The following is a 12799-nucleotide window of genomic DNA, read 5'->3' on the forward strand; positions in this document are numbered from 1 at the left end:
AAACAGAAAACTCTGTAAAGCCCTGTCTGATGGCCTGCTGGCTTCTGTCATCACATCTAGATCAATCTTCCTCTCTGTTATTGACCAGAGCATTTATTCTTCAGAAACTTATGCTCTAAAGTTAAAAAAAATAAAAAAATTTCGAGCCTGGGCGCGCAGTTTTACAGCTTTTCTTCAGTTTTCTTCGTGTTATTTTTGTGGGTAGTGTGGATATATTACACATTTCCTGCCTCCCATCAGTTAGTAGGTCAAGGAAATAAAGTTGAATGAGACTAAGATTGGTAGCTTGTCTTTATGGAAGTTTTCCTTTTAATTTTTTTTTTTGAATTTCACTTAGTAAAGCTTTCTGGAGTGGGAGCCAATTCTGTTCAATTAGCTTTAGAGAGCACACAGCACATACCATGTTCAAGAACAATTAATAAATCCTGTTATTTACTGACTCAATGTGTGTCCAAACTCTCCTGTTCCCTTGAACCATTTGCCTATCTTTCCCCCTGCTTTCACTGTCAAAACTCCATAAAAGGGTTTCCCTGGTGGCACAGTGATTAAGAATCACCTGCCAATGCAGGGGACACGGGTTCGAGCCCTGGTCCGGGAAGATCCCACATGTCGTGGAGCAAATAAGCCCGTGCGCCACAACTACTGAGCCTGCGCTCTAGAGCCCACAAGCCACAACTACTGAGCCCGCGTGCTGCAACTACTGAAGCCCGGGTGCCTAGAGCCCATGCTCCTCAACAAGAGAAGCCACCGCAATAAGAAGCCCGTGCACCGCAACGAAGAGAAGTCCCCACTCGCCGCAACTAGAGAAAGCCCGCACGCAGCAACGAAGACTCAACACAGCCAAAAATAAATAAATTTTTTAAAAAAACAAACAAAAAACCCAAAAACTCCATAAAAGCCAACATCCTAATTCAAGTCTCCATCATATCATAACTAGACTAACGCTATTTAGTTTTGCCTATTTACTCCCCTCTAGTTATCTCATGCATATTCATTTCACTGAACAAATATTTATTGAGAATTTACAGTATGCCAACCCCTGCCTTACCTTAAGACAAACCCAAGTCCCACCTCTCTATCATTTATCTTCCTAAAACATTGTTTTGCAAATGTCACTGCACATGCAAAAATCTTTAATGTCTATTCATTAAAGTCAAAGCTTCTTAACCTGAACTCCATGGCCCTTACTTTTCTCTTAACTTCATCTCCCAATATATTATTCAGTCCTTCCTCTCCAGTCAAAGTGGTCTGCTCCTCCTTCCTTACACAATCCATTTATATTCCTGTCTGCAAGTCCTTATACCCTTTCCTTAGTTTAATCCTACCTGGGGTGCCTTTACTTACTCCTTTTTGTTTAGTTAATGCCTTGATTCATTCCACAGGTATTTGTTGAGAATCTACTGAGTGCCTTGCTACTTCAGGATAAAGATAATCTCCCATTTTCTCCAGAAAAGCCTTCATTTTCTAAACTTCTCTAATTTCCAGTGTCATTTACTTAGCACCAAACAATGTGGTAGAAAGAGCTTTAGTCTGGCCCAGGAAAACTGGAATCTAGCCTCTAGCACAGATTCATTGTGTAACCTTGAGACAATCAGTGTTCTGTTTTTGTTTTCTGGGGAGGCAACTCTACCAACCTCAGCCAGGGGTCAGCAAACTATGGCCAGAGGGGAGAAGGGGGGAGGGATAAATTGGAAGATTGGGATTGACATATACACACTACGATATATAAAACAGATAACTAGTAAGGACCTACTGTATAGCACAGGGAACGCTACTCAATACACTGTAATGGCCTATATGGAAAAAAAATCTAAAAAAGAGTGGATATAGGTATATGTATAACTGATTCACTTTGCTGTACACCTGAAACTAACACAACATTTTAAATCAACTATACTCCAGTAAAAATTTTAAAAAAACAGAAAACAAAAAACTATGGCCAGGGCCACATCTGACCCACCACCTGTTTTTGTATGGCCCCTGAACGAAGAATGGTTTTTACCTTTTTAAGTAGTTGAAAAAAGATGCAAAGAATATTTTGTGACATGTGACAATTATGTGACATTCAAATTTGTGTCCATAAGTTTTATTATCTCATGGTCACGCCCATTTACTCACTATATTGCAACAGAGGCCTTATGGCCCGCCGAGCTCCACATTTTCAATTACCTGGCCCACACAGGAAAGTTTGATAACATCCGTCTTGCAGTTCTGCCAGGATTGAGGTACCTACCGCCGGCCCACGCTTAGGCCTCTGTCTTGGCTGCCTCATTAGACTACGAGCTTCTGGGTGATGGGGCCTTTGTCTGATCCCTGTGAGCGTGGTGCCTGATTCACAGTAACCTCCTAAAACACTGGCCACTGCAGGGATGCTCGTTTACTAAGGAGGTAGGACAATGATGATTCAAGACCCATCCGGGTTGAAATCCCAACGGCTTGAAATCCCGACGGCTTGAGAAAGTTAATTCTCCTCTCTGTCCCACAGTTTTCTCCTCTGTGGGATAGAGGTGCAAGGAGGCCTGGTAGTGAGGCCAGAATAAGGTAAGATGCGGGAAGCACTTCGCGAGGTGTAGTCATTAATCTTTCCCTGGCTCCATGCGTGCCCCGAGGAAGCATCACTGGCAGGTGCCGCGCGGGAGCTGAGCTGAGACCAGCTGGGCCTGCAGCGCGGGAGGAGCTGAGCCCCGGACGCTAGTCGAGCGCTGCTGTCAATCAAGGCCGCCGTGGGGCGGGGCGGGGCGGTGCTTCCGCCTGCGCGTGGCCGCTCGGGGCCGCTCGGCGGCGCCCGGTACAGTCAGGAACCGCGTCCGCAGCCGCCGGCCGCGCGGCCGGACGAGGGGACGATGGAGCTGGAGCCCGAGCTGCTGCTGCAGGAGGCCCGCGAGAGCGTGGAGGCGGCGCAGAGCTACCGGCGGGAGCTAGGCCAGAGGCTGCAGGGGCTGCGGGAGGCGCGGAGGCAGGTCGGAGGGCCGCGCCCGCAGGGGCGCTGTGGGCCCGGGGGAGGGCGCGGGGTGCCCGGAGATGGGCGAGGGCACGGAGGGCTGCGAGGGGCGGGAGTGTCCGGAAACTCTGAAGGGAGGAGGGTAGCGTCTCTGAAGGTTCGGGAGACCTGGCAGGGTCTGGGAAGGGGGAGGTGGGTTCTGCGGGGGGGGGGGGGAGGGACGGGGGTCTTAAGAGGAAGGGGCAAATTTGGGGGATCGAGGGAGAGTGTGAGGAGCGTTCCCTAAGCTGTGTGGGGCGGTGTCGGGGATGCGATGGGGTCCGAGGTTGGGGGGAGTGAGGGACCGGAGCAAAAACCGAGGGCGTCACAGAGGGTAGTAAAGATTGAGAGAGTTGGGGGAGGTGGAGATTCTTTGGAAAACCTACCTTGTGGATGGAGAGCGGTTTTAGAGAGCGTGAGGAAAATGTGTAGCAGTGACTTGGGGAGAGCTCAAAGTGGAGGCGGAATGGACAGTGGAAGGGATGGACTAAGGAGAGACAGAGGAGTGGAGAAGTAGTAACGTTAACACTAAATGAATGGAATTGGTGTCAGAGTAGTACTTAGTATCTCATATGATCCTGAACGCATTAAAAAATCATGTAGCGGGATCCCATTCTAGAGAGTTTGGATTTTAAGGTGAAGCCATGTTGGAAGGGCAAAAGAAGGAAAATGAAGCCCCTGGGGGATGGGATACAAAAGTGTAGGGAAATGGAAAAACAGATTTAAAGAGAGGAGTGTTGAAAGGAGAAGCTAAATATACTTTCAAGTGAGGGCAGTTATCTGCTCCATGGGGACCTGGTTATCAAAGATAAAGGAATGCCACATGGTTTCTCTGCGCCCTGGAACATATACAGAAAAAGATATAACCCACTGCCAATGTGCAGGAGGACAGATAATCCTCAAGCTACTATTAATTCAGGTGCTTAATAAGTGCTTTTTGAGTCAGTGGGATTCCGTCTGAGTGGAATCATTTGAGTGAGTGGGATTTTTCAACATCACATTTGTTATTAATATATATTGTCATCCTAGTAACTCCCATGCTGCATAGAATCTGAAAATTACAACTGGTAGAATAGTGCTGTGATAACAGTGCCTTCGGATATTCTCATCATTAAGGATACTCAACACGCTTTAGGTTTTATACATTTAAAAATTCTTGTAGATTTTAAATGTAGGCCAGGCATCTTTTGTAGTTTAGTAGCAAATCTGGGAGCAAGATCTAGATATGGTGATCCTGATTTGACGAATGCTTTTTAAGGCCTTCCAATATATTCATTTTGATTTCCACTTGAAAACATCTGCATTATTCCTTCTGCTGTTTTGAAATAGAGGTTCTAAATCTAGGGCATATTTAAAAAGAGATTAAAGTATCTCTTATTATATGATTAACATTGCAGCCAATTAAGACGTCATATATGAATGAGACTATTGTTTAACTGCATCAAGGATTAAGAAACAGAGTTGATACTAAATGAATGAGCTTAGCACCTGGGAGAAGTACTGATTACTTTCTCGTGTGATATTGAACATATTAAAACAATTTAGTATGATCTCATCCTGAATGGTTTAGTATTGTTTCCAAACCTACATTCTTTTAAATTCTATGTCCAAAAATTTAAAGACAGAACATACTTTCCTATAACTTAGTGGAGTTTGGTATGGGGTTTTGTTTTGTTTTTGAGGACCATTGTCTTGTGCTTGAAACAGAAAACACTAAGAGAACATCCATTAGCTTAGGTTCCTAATGACATTGCCTTCGGACTAGACTGAGTAATGTCATACTGTTGTGAACTGAAATGTGTTTTGTGCCGGTGCCAGTTACAACAGCTTCTAGTTCTAAAAGCTTTAATTCTTCCTCAAAGCTAATTCTAGTGGGTTGTACACGTTTGGGTTTGTAGAATAAGTCCCCTGTCAACTTGCATTTTAAGGAAGGTCAATGTTACAAAAATGTTATCAAAATAAGCAGCTGCTTTTGTTTAGTGGTTAGGATATTTTTAGGGTTCCAGTCATTTTCAGAATAACTACATAAAATATATGGCTTTTCAGTCAAAGATTTTGTATCAGGGAAGGATGAGAGAGCAGAGAGGAAAGATGCTCCCTTTGTGTATATTTTTTACTTGCCGATTTTGTTTCCTTTTGGCACAGGATTTTTTTAAAATTGATATGTAATTTACATACCATAAAATTCATACCTTAAAATGTACAATTCAGCAGTTTTTAGTGTATTTGCAAAGTTGTGCAGCCATCACCACTAATTCCAGAACATTTTCATCACCCCAAAAAGAAATCCCATACCTGTTAGCTGTCACTCTTCCAGCCCCTGATAACCACTAAACTACCTTCTGTCTCTATTTGGATTTGCCTATTTTGGACACGTCATATAAATGGAACCATACTGTCTGTGGCCCCTTGTGGCTGGCTTCTTTGACTTAGGCATAATGTTTTCAAGGTTCATCCATGAGGTAGCATGTAGCTGTACTTTAGTCCTTTTTGTGGCTGCATAATATTTGTTGTGTGGATATACCACATTTTATTTCTCCATTCATCAACTGATAGATATTTGGGTTATTTTCACTTTTTGGCTCTTATGAATAATGTTGGTGTGAGCATTCACGTACAAGTTTTCGTGTAGACATGTTTTCAGTTCTTTTAGTATATACTTAGGAATTGCTGGGTCGTGTGGTAACTCTTTGTTTAACCTTTTCAAGAACTCTTGGCATATTTTTTATCTTTGCTTTTGTTTCTTACCCTTTAAAAATCTCTCATGAAATTTGCCTCCTGTTAGGAAATCATGGCTACGAAAATTTAGAAGGAACAAGAATAACAGTCTTTTACTGTCAATCTTTTAGTGTGAAAAACAACTGCCAGCATGTAGCAGTTTCTCTTCTTGTGGTTAAGTTTAAGCCCTACCCTCTGTCTTCAGAGAAAAGGAAGTTCTGTGTAGGAATGAAAGGTAGTCTGTAACTCTTACTGTTTGAATAAGTTAAAGGCTAGAGAGATGTTCGTTGTCTTCAGGAAATCAGATAATATTTACAGTCAGCCTGGCGTAACTGATGTTGAAATCATTAAGAATAGTTCTATATAAGCTCCCTGGAATCCTTGGTATTAAGATGTAAATACCAAAGAAGTTAACTCCGACCCTCCTTAAATACTCATTTGTTCATTTACTCAATAAATATGCACTGGGTGCATTCTGTGGGTCAGAGGTACGTCTAGGTCCTAGAAATCCGGTGGGTAGGGCAACAGAGCACTGCTGTCACAGATTTACTCTTTCCTTTGGTGGCTGGTCATTAGCCTCTTCCGCCTAAAAACAAAACAAATAGGAAAAATCTAAATTCTTGTGTATTCATTTTTAGATTTCAGTTCCATTGTATTGTTCATCCCTTGTTGATTTCTACAGGTTGACTTTCCTGCTTGTTGTGAGTAGAGATAGCTGATCAGGATGTCACATAGTGATGTCAGCTGGCCAGTCAGATATGCCTCAAAGAGTGACACTAGTTTGACGACATTGCCACTGTCCAGGACCTAGTCTTTAAGCTTTGCAGGTCCAGAAACTCCATGTTTGTACAGTATCAAAGGGGGATTAGTTTCAGGTACTGGAGGTGCCAGCAGTGAGAAATACCAATATTCTAGTCTGTGTACAGTTATAATTTACTCTAAAATGAACTGTTGGCCTTCATGTGCCTTTAATTAGTGTGATTCAGTGTCTCTAGGGGCATTGACAAGAGCAAGTCTCTGCTCTTTCAGAGTAAAGGGCCAGATCCTGGTGCCTAATTAAGACACTGGTGAGGACCCTGCCCAGCTCTGGGCAGTGGTGTCCCTTTTATCGTTGCTACTACAAGTGTGGTCCACGACTGCAGCAGGGTCATCCTGACCTGAGAGCTTGTGAAGAATGCAGGAATCAGACCCCCCCTAGACCTGGTGAATCGTCATCAGGTGTGATGTGTATGCACATTAAAAATAGAGGCACAGTGCCTTAGAGGATACCATTAACTCTTCATCAGCTCTCTACCGATTTTTGTAGTTTATCCTGAACCATAGGTGTGTTGTTGTAAACTGCTGTGGTTTTTCCTCAAGATTAAAACGCTGTTTGAAATAGCATGGGTTTAGATAATTATACAGTGACAGACAAGTGAATAATTGACAATCTCAAGCCAACTCTTGTCCTAGCATGTCTTAACATCTGTAATGTGACCATTTGTCTCTCATAGTGTTTTTTTTAAATTTATTTATTTTATTTATTTTTATTTTTGGCTGCGTTGGGTCTTCGTTGCTGCGCGGGCTTTCTCTAGTTGTGGCGAGCGGGGGCTACTCTTTGTTGTGGTGCGCGGGCTTCTCACTGCGGTGGCTTCTCTTATTGCGGAGCACAGGCTCTAGGTACACGGGCTTCGGTAGTTGCAGCACGCAGGCTCAGTAGTTGTGGCTCGCAGGCTCTACAGCGCAGGCTCAGTAGTTGTGGTGCACGGGCTTAGTTGCTCCGCGGCATGTGGGATATTCCCGGATCAAGGCTTGAACCCTTGTATTGAACCCTGTATTGGCAGGCAGATTCTTAACCGCTGCGCCACCGGGGAAGCCCTCTCATGGTATTTTGTTTTCAGTTTTTTAATAATTGATTTCAGATAATTTTTTGAAGATCTTATTAGGAACTTTGATATTCCTAATGTACAATACCAGGTTCTCCATAGGTCATTATGCTCACAAGATTTGAAAACACGTAGCATACTAGTTAAAGACTGGAACAGATAGAGAACTCAGCTGGGGGAAAAAAGTTATTTCAGAAAACCAGGGCAGGAAGTCTTAGTAGCTCAGCAAAGAAAAGAAAGCTGTTATTGCTTCTTTTATCTCCCACTTCCCCTTCTGTTACCCGTTTCAAAACAGTCCAAAAAATCTGTTTGAAAATAATCTGTTACTGCAGTAGTACTTAAAATGTCCCTATTATAGTGTCCTAAGAAAAGGTTAAATCTAGAGCTGGGGAAAACCAAGAACAGATGAAATAATCTGAAAATCACCCATAATTCTATTCCTTACAGACAACCACTGTTAACATTTTGGTGTATCCTTCTAGACATATTATTTTGCCAAATTGAAAGACTACTGTATATGCAACTTTATATTTGTTTTCTTTTGGTTAGCATTATATCATAAGCATTATGAAAAATTTCCCGCGTACAGTCTAATTTTTAATGCAGAGGTGAATAGTCTATTACATAGATACTTATGGAGCATTTGTTGGTGGTAGGCTGAAAATGAATTGACTCAAATATGCCAAAATACCGGAAGCAAAGCTCCAGAAGCAACACTAAATAATCAACTACCAAGGGAAAAAAAAAAGCTGCACATATATTTGTGTGCAAAAACCACATATTTATATTGGCTTTTCAGTCATCCTTTTTTAAGTCTTTTCACAAATTGTCTTTAAACACGACACTCTGAAAGCTGCTTGTTGAGTCCAAACCTCACTTGAAATGTAGGCTATAAATGAGAATTTAAACAAGCATTCAGAATCTATAATGTTAACCTCAAATTAAAAAGTGTGTGAGTGTCACAGAGGAGCCCAGTTTCTCTCTGTGTAGAATTTTTTTTTTCAGTATAGAGTGTAATGTAAATTTAAATTTGATAGAGAAGAATTGTTCTTATTACTAGAAACCTGGTAAATAATATGGCTAATTTGTGATCTAAACCCAAACAAATGTAGGACAGACATTTTTAAATTTTAATTTATTTTTATTTTTATTTTTTTAAGAATTTCCCTTTTTTATCTATCTATCTATTTATTTATTTATTTTTGGCTGTGTTGGGTCTTCGTTTCTGCACACGGGCTTTCTCCAGTTGCGGCAAGCGGGGGCCACTCTTCATCGCGGTGCGCGGGCCTCTCACTATCGCGGCCTCTCTTGTTGCGGAGCACAGGCTCCAGACGCGCAGGCTCAGTAGTTGTGGCTCACGGGCCTAGTCGCTCCGCGGCATGTGGGATCTTCCCAGACCAGGGCTCGAACCCGTGTTCCCTGCATTAGCAGGCAGATTCTCAACCACTGCGCCACCAGGGAAGCCCCTTTAATTTTTATTTTTAATTTTTTTTGGCCACACTGCATGACTTGTGGGATCTTAGTTCCCCAACCAGGGATCGAACCCGGGCCCCTGGGCCCTGGCAGTGAAAGCACCGAGTCCTAACCACTGGATCACCCGGGAATTCCTGGGACAGGCTTTTATTTTTGAGGGGTATCCATGAATCATTTATATTTGCAGTTATTTTACTTTTTTTGCATTTGCCCCTATTAGGTGTGAGACCTTGAGAAACTTAACTTTCCTGACGCCTCACTTCCCTATCTGTACAATGCGGATAAGGATAGTACCTACTTTACTTGGCCAGTGTGGGAATTAAAATGAGAAATGTATTTAAAATGTTTAGCACGATGCCTGGGACATAAATGCCTGGGCTTAATAAATATTAGCCATAGAAATAATACCACCAAATATTATTATTATTCAAGGTGACCTCCCCTCCTTCTCCAACTGGTAACTTATTCTTTAAATGTCTCCTACTCTCTTTCCCAGCAGAATGACCTTTTTGAGCTCTGATGGCAGTTTGTGGCTGTCTCACTTACATAAGGACTTAATACTTTTTACTATAGTTACGTGTGCATGCAACTGTCTCCTTTACTAGAATGACAGTTTTTTGAGGTCAGGATCATGCCTTATTCATCTTTATAACCCCAGCTCCTGGCACTAGACCTCAACAAATATAGAATGAATGCCTTTATGAATGTTGTGGGTGTGATTTTGCAGACATTCTTTTTAGATTGTTCGTAGTCATGATTATAGGCACCCTGTTCACTAATGCAGATAATCAAGAATTAAACATTTGTTTTATCATGATTTGGTTGTTTGTCACTACATAATAAACTATGCCAAAGCATAATGGCTTAAAAGGCAACCATTTGCTTAGTATTCGGGGGGTTAACCGGGGCTCAGTTGGGCAGTTCTGATTTTGCTGGCAGCTCTCATGTGATTGCAGTCAGATGGCAGCTGAGGCTGGAATGTTCAAGATAGAACATTTACTTACCTGTTTGGAGCCTTAAGTAGTAGCAGGACTCAGTTGGAATGCTGGCATGGCTGAGCCTGGATGCCAAGCTCTCTCTCTCCCTCCCACACTCTTCCTCCCACCCCTCTCACTCTCCTCCCCCTTCCACTTGTTCTCTCAAGAAAGATAGCCGTGCTTCTTTTTTTTTTTTTTTTTAATTAATTAATTTATTTTTGGCTGCGTTGGGTCTTCGTTGCTGCACGCGGGCTTTCTCTAGTTGTGTTGAGTGGGAGCTACTCTTCGTTGCGGTGCACACGCTTCTCATTGCGGTGGCTTCTCTCATTGCAGAGCATGGGCTCTAGGCGCGTGGGCTTCAGTAGTTGTGGCACGCGGGCTCAATAGTTGTGGCTCACGGACTCTAGAGCACAGGCTCAGTACTTGTGGCGCACGGGCTTTGTTGCTCCATGGCATATGGGATCTTCCTGGACCAGGGCTTGAACCCATGTGCCCTGCATTGGCAGGCGGATTCTTAACCACTGTACCACCAGGGAAGCCCCGATAGCCATGCTTCTTAACGCAGTGGCTCAGGAACCCCCGCAGTGCAGAAGCCAGGTAGTCTTAAGGCTGAGGCCTGGAGCTGGCACAGCTCAGTTCCACTCTATAACGATGCACATGTGACTGCATTGCTAGTCACCAGCCCAGCCTCCTCTCCAAGGGAGAGGTCTGCATGAGGATATGAGTACCACAAGGCATGGTTCGTGGTTCATTGGGGCCATTAATGTAACAGACTACCAAGTGATAGAGTCAAGATTTTCTTTTTGAAAGTTTTAATAAGCATGTTTTAAAAAAACGTAACTGTAGGGACTTCCCTGGTGGTCCAGTGGTTAAGACTGCACGCTGCCAATGCAGGGGCCCGGGTTTGATCCCTGGTCAGGGAACTAGATCCTGCATACCGCAACTAACACCCAGCGCAGCCAAATAAATAAATGAATATTTTTTAAAAAAACAAAAAGCCTAACTGTAAGAGACAAGAAGGAAATGTAGCAGCACGTATGAGTCCATACACGAAGCAGACAGTTCAGATTTCCTGCCACTCGACTAGCTTTTCATCGGGTTGTGGTAGAATTTAAATGAGACCATGGGTATAAGTACCTGGTACACAGTAGGTGTTCAGTAGGTGGGAGCTGCTGTTGTATTGTTATTATTGCCATTATTATTTTTAATGACTAATGTCTTGGTGTCAGTGTGAAGACACATAGCTAATGCAGTACATTTCATATGAACTGAGAAGAAACATTTTGGTTAGCTTCTTCAATTTCAGTTGACTATTTTTTATCTTTGTCTTTTGTTTTTGATCCCTATGTTCTTGTTAGCTAATAGTGTTTAAAGCCAATCTCTAATTTAAAAATAGTTTTAGTTTCCTGTAAGCAAAACAATTGGGAAAATAAATTCTTAGATTACACTTGGAGGATAAAAATTCTTTTCTTCTATAAAGTCATGAAAATGCATGTTTCAGAGGAGGTAGAGGAGATTCCAGTTAATTTCCTGAAACACATACATGTTATGTTGCGTTATATTATAGATAGAGCAACTGTATATTGCCACTTAAGACCAGAGGTGTCTTAAATCAGATTCTAGGTCGGTTTTATGACATTTTAGTAGCTAAACTCTAGAGGAAAATGTATCAGTCACTGTTGTCTTGGAGGGCTGTGAAGTATATATTTACTAGGCTTTTGCATGGCTTAGTATCGATGTATAAGCTTGATGACTTTTTGGCATTTTGAGAACTTATCCTTATGTTAAAACTTTAAAAATACAGTTGCTTTGGAATTAAGAGTCAACTGCAGTGGAAACTTTGTAAATAAGATTTAATGGTCTGTTACAGGAGAGGTTTTAGTAGAAAATTGGTTCTGAATATTGTTAATCAACATAAACAATGTATATTACAGTTTCCTTTTTGAGACTTTGAGTTGTGTATCATTTGTATTTTTCTTAAATTTACTTTGTTAGAAACCATCACAGTTGTTTTGCCCTGAGTGGTTGTCTACCACATTTTTTTTTAAACATCTTTATTGGAGTATAATTGCTTTACAATGTTGTGTTAGTTTCTGCTATATAACAAAGTGAATCAGCTATATGTATACATATATCCCCATATTCCCTCCCTCTTGTGTCTCCCTCCCTTGTTAGTGGGAATGTAAATTGATACAGCCACTATGGAGAGCAGTATGGAGGTTCCTTAAAAAACTAAAAATAGAACTACCATATGACCCAGCAGTCCCACTACTGGGCATATACCCTGAGAAAATTCATAATTCAGAAAGACACGTGCACCCCAATGTTCACTGCAGCACTATTTACAATAGCCAGGACATGGAAGCAACCTAAGTGTCCATCGACAGATGAATAGATAAAGAAGATGTGGCACATATATACAATGGAATATTACTTAGCCATAAAAAGAAATGAAATTGAGTTATTTGTAGTGAGGTGGATGGTCCTAGAGTCTGTCACACAGAGTGAAGTAAGTCAGAAAGAGAAAGACAAATATGCTGACACATATATATGGAATCTACCACATGATTCTTTATGCAAGGACAAGAAATACACGTTGCAGCAGGAAATGTCTTCAGCCAATACATAATTTACCAGTTTACGGGAATGCTTTAAAATGGGGTCTGTAAGCACTAACCAGCTTGGTGTAGTGGACAGACCATGGTCCTTGGAGTCGCACTGTTTCTGGCACTGGGAAGCCGTGGGGAAGTTATTTGACTTCCTTGAGCTTTACTTTCTTCAACGTA

General features: G+C 42.0%; 1 protein-coding gene across 1 annotated transcript in view; it reads left to right on the forward strand.

The window, feature by feature from the left end:
- The first annotated feature begins 2760 nt into the window (after positions 1–2760).
- The window catches only part of CRLF3 (cytokine receptor like factor 3), a 36905-nt gene continuing 26866 nt past the window's right edge, over positions 2761–12799 (forward strand). Inside the window, exon 1 of the mRNA XM_068531201.1 lies at positions 2761–2960. Within this exon, the coding sequence (XP_068387302.1) occupies positions 2844–2960 (117 nt within the window). The 5' untranslated portion in view covers positions 2761–2843. The remainder of the gene's footprint in view (positions 2961–12799) is intronic.

The sequence above is a fragment of the Eschrichtius robustus genome, chromosome 20 (genome assembly GCF_028021215.1).
Source record: "Eschrichtius robustus isolate mEscRob2 chromosome 20, mEscRob2.pri, whole genome shotgun sequence".
Lineage (NCBI taxonomy): Eukaryota > Metazoa > Chordata > Mammalia > Artiodactyla > Eschrichtiidae > Eschrichtius > Eschrichtius robustus.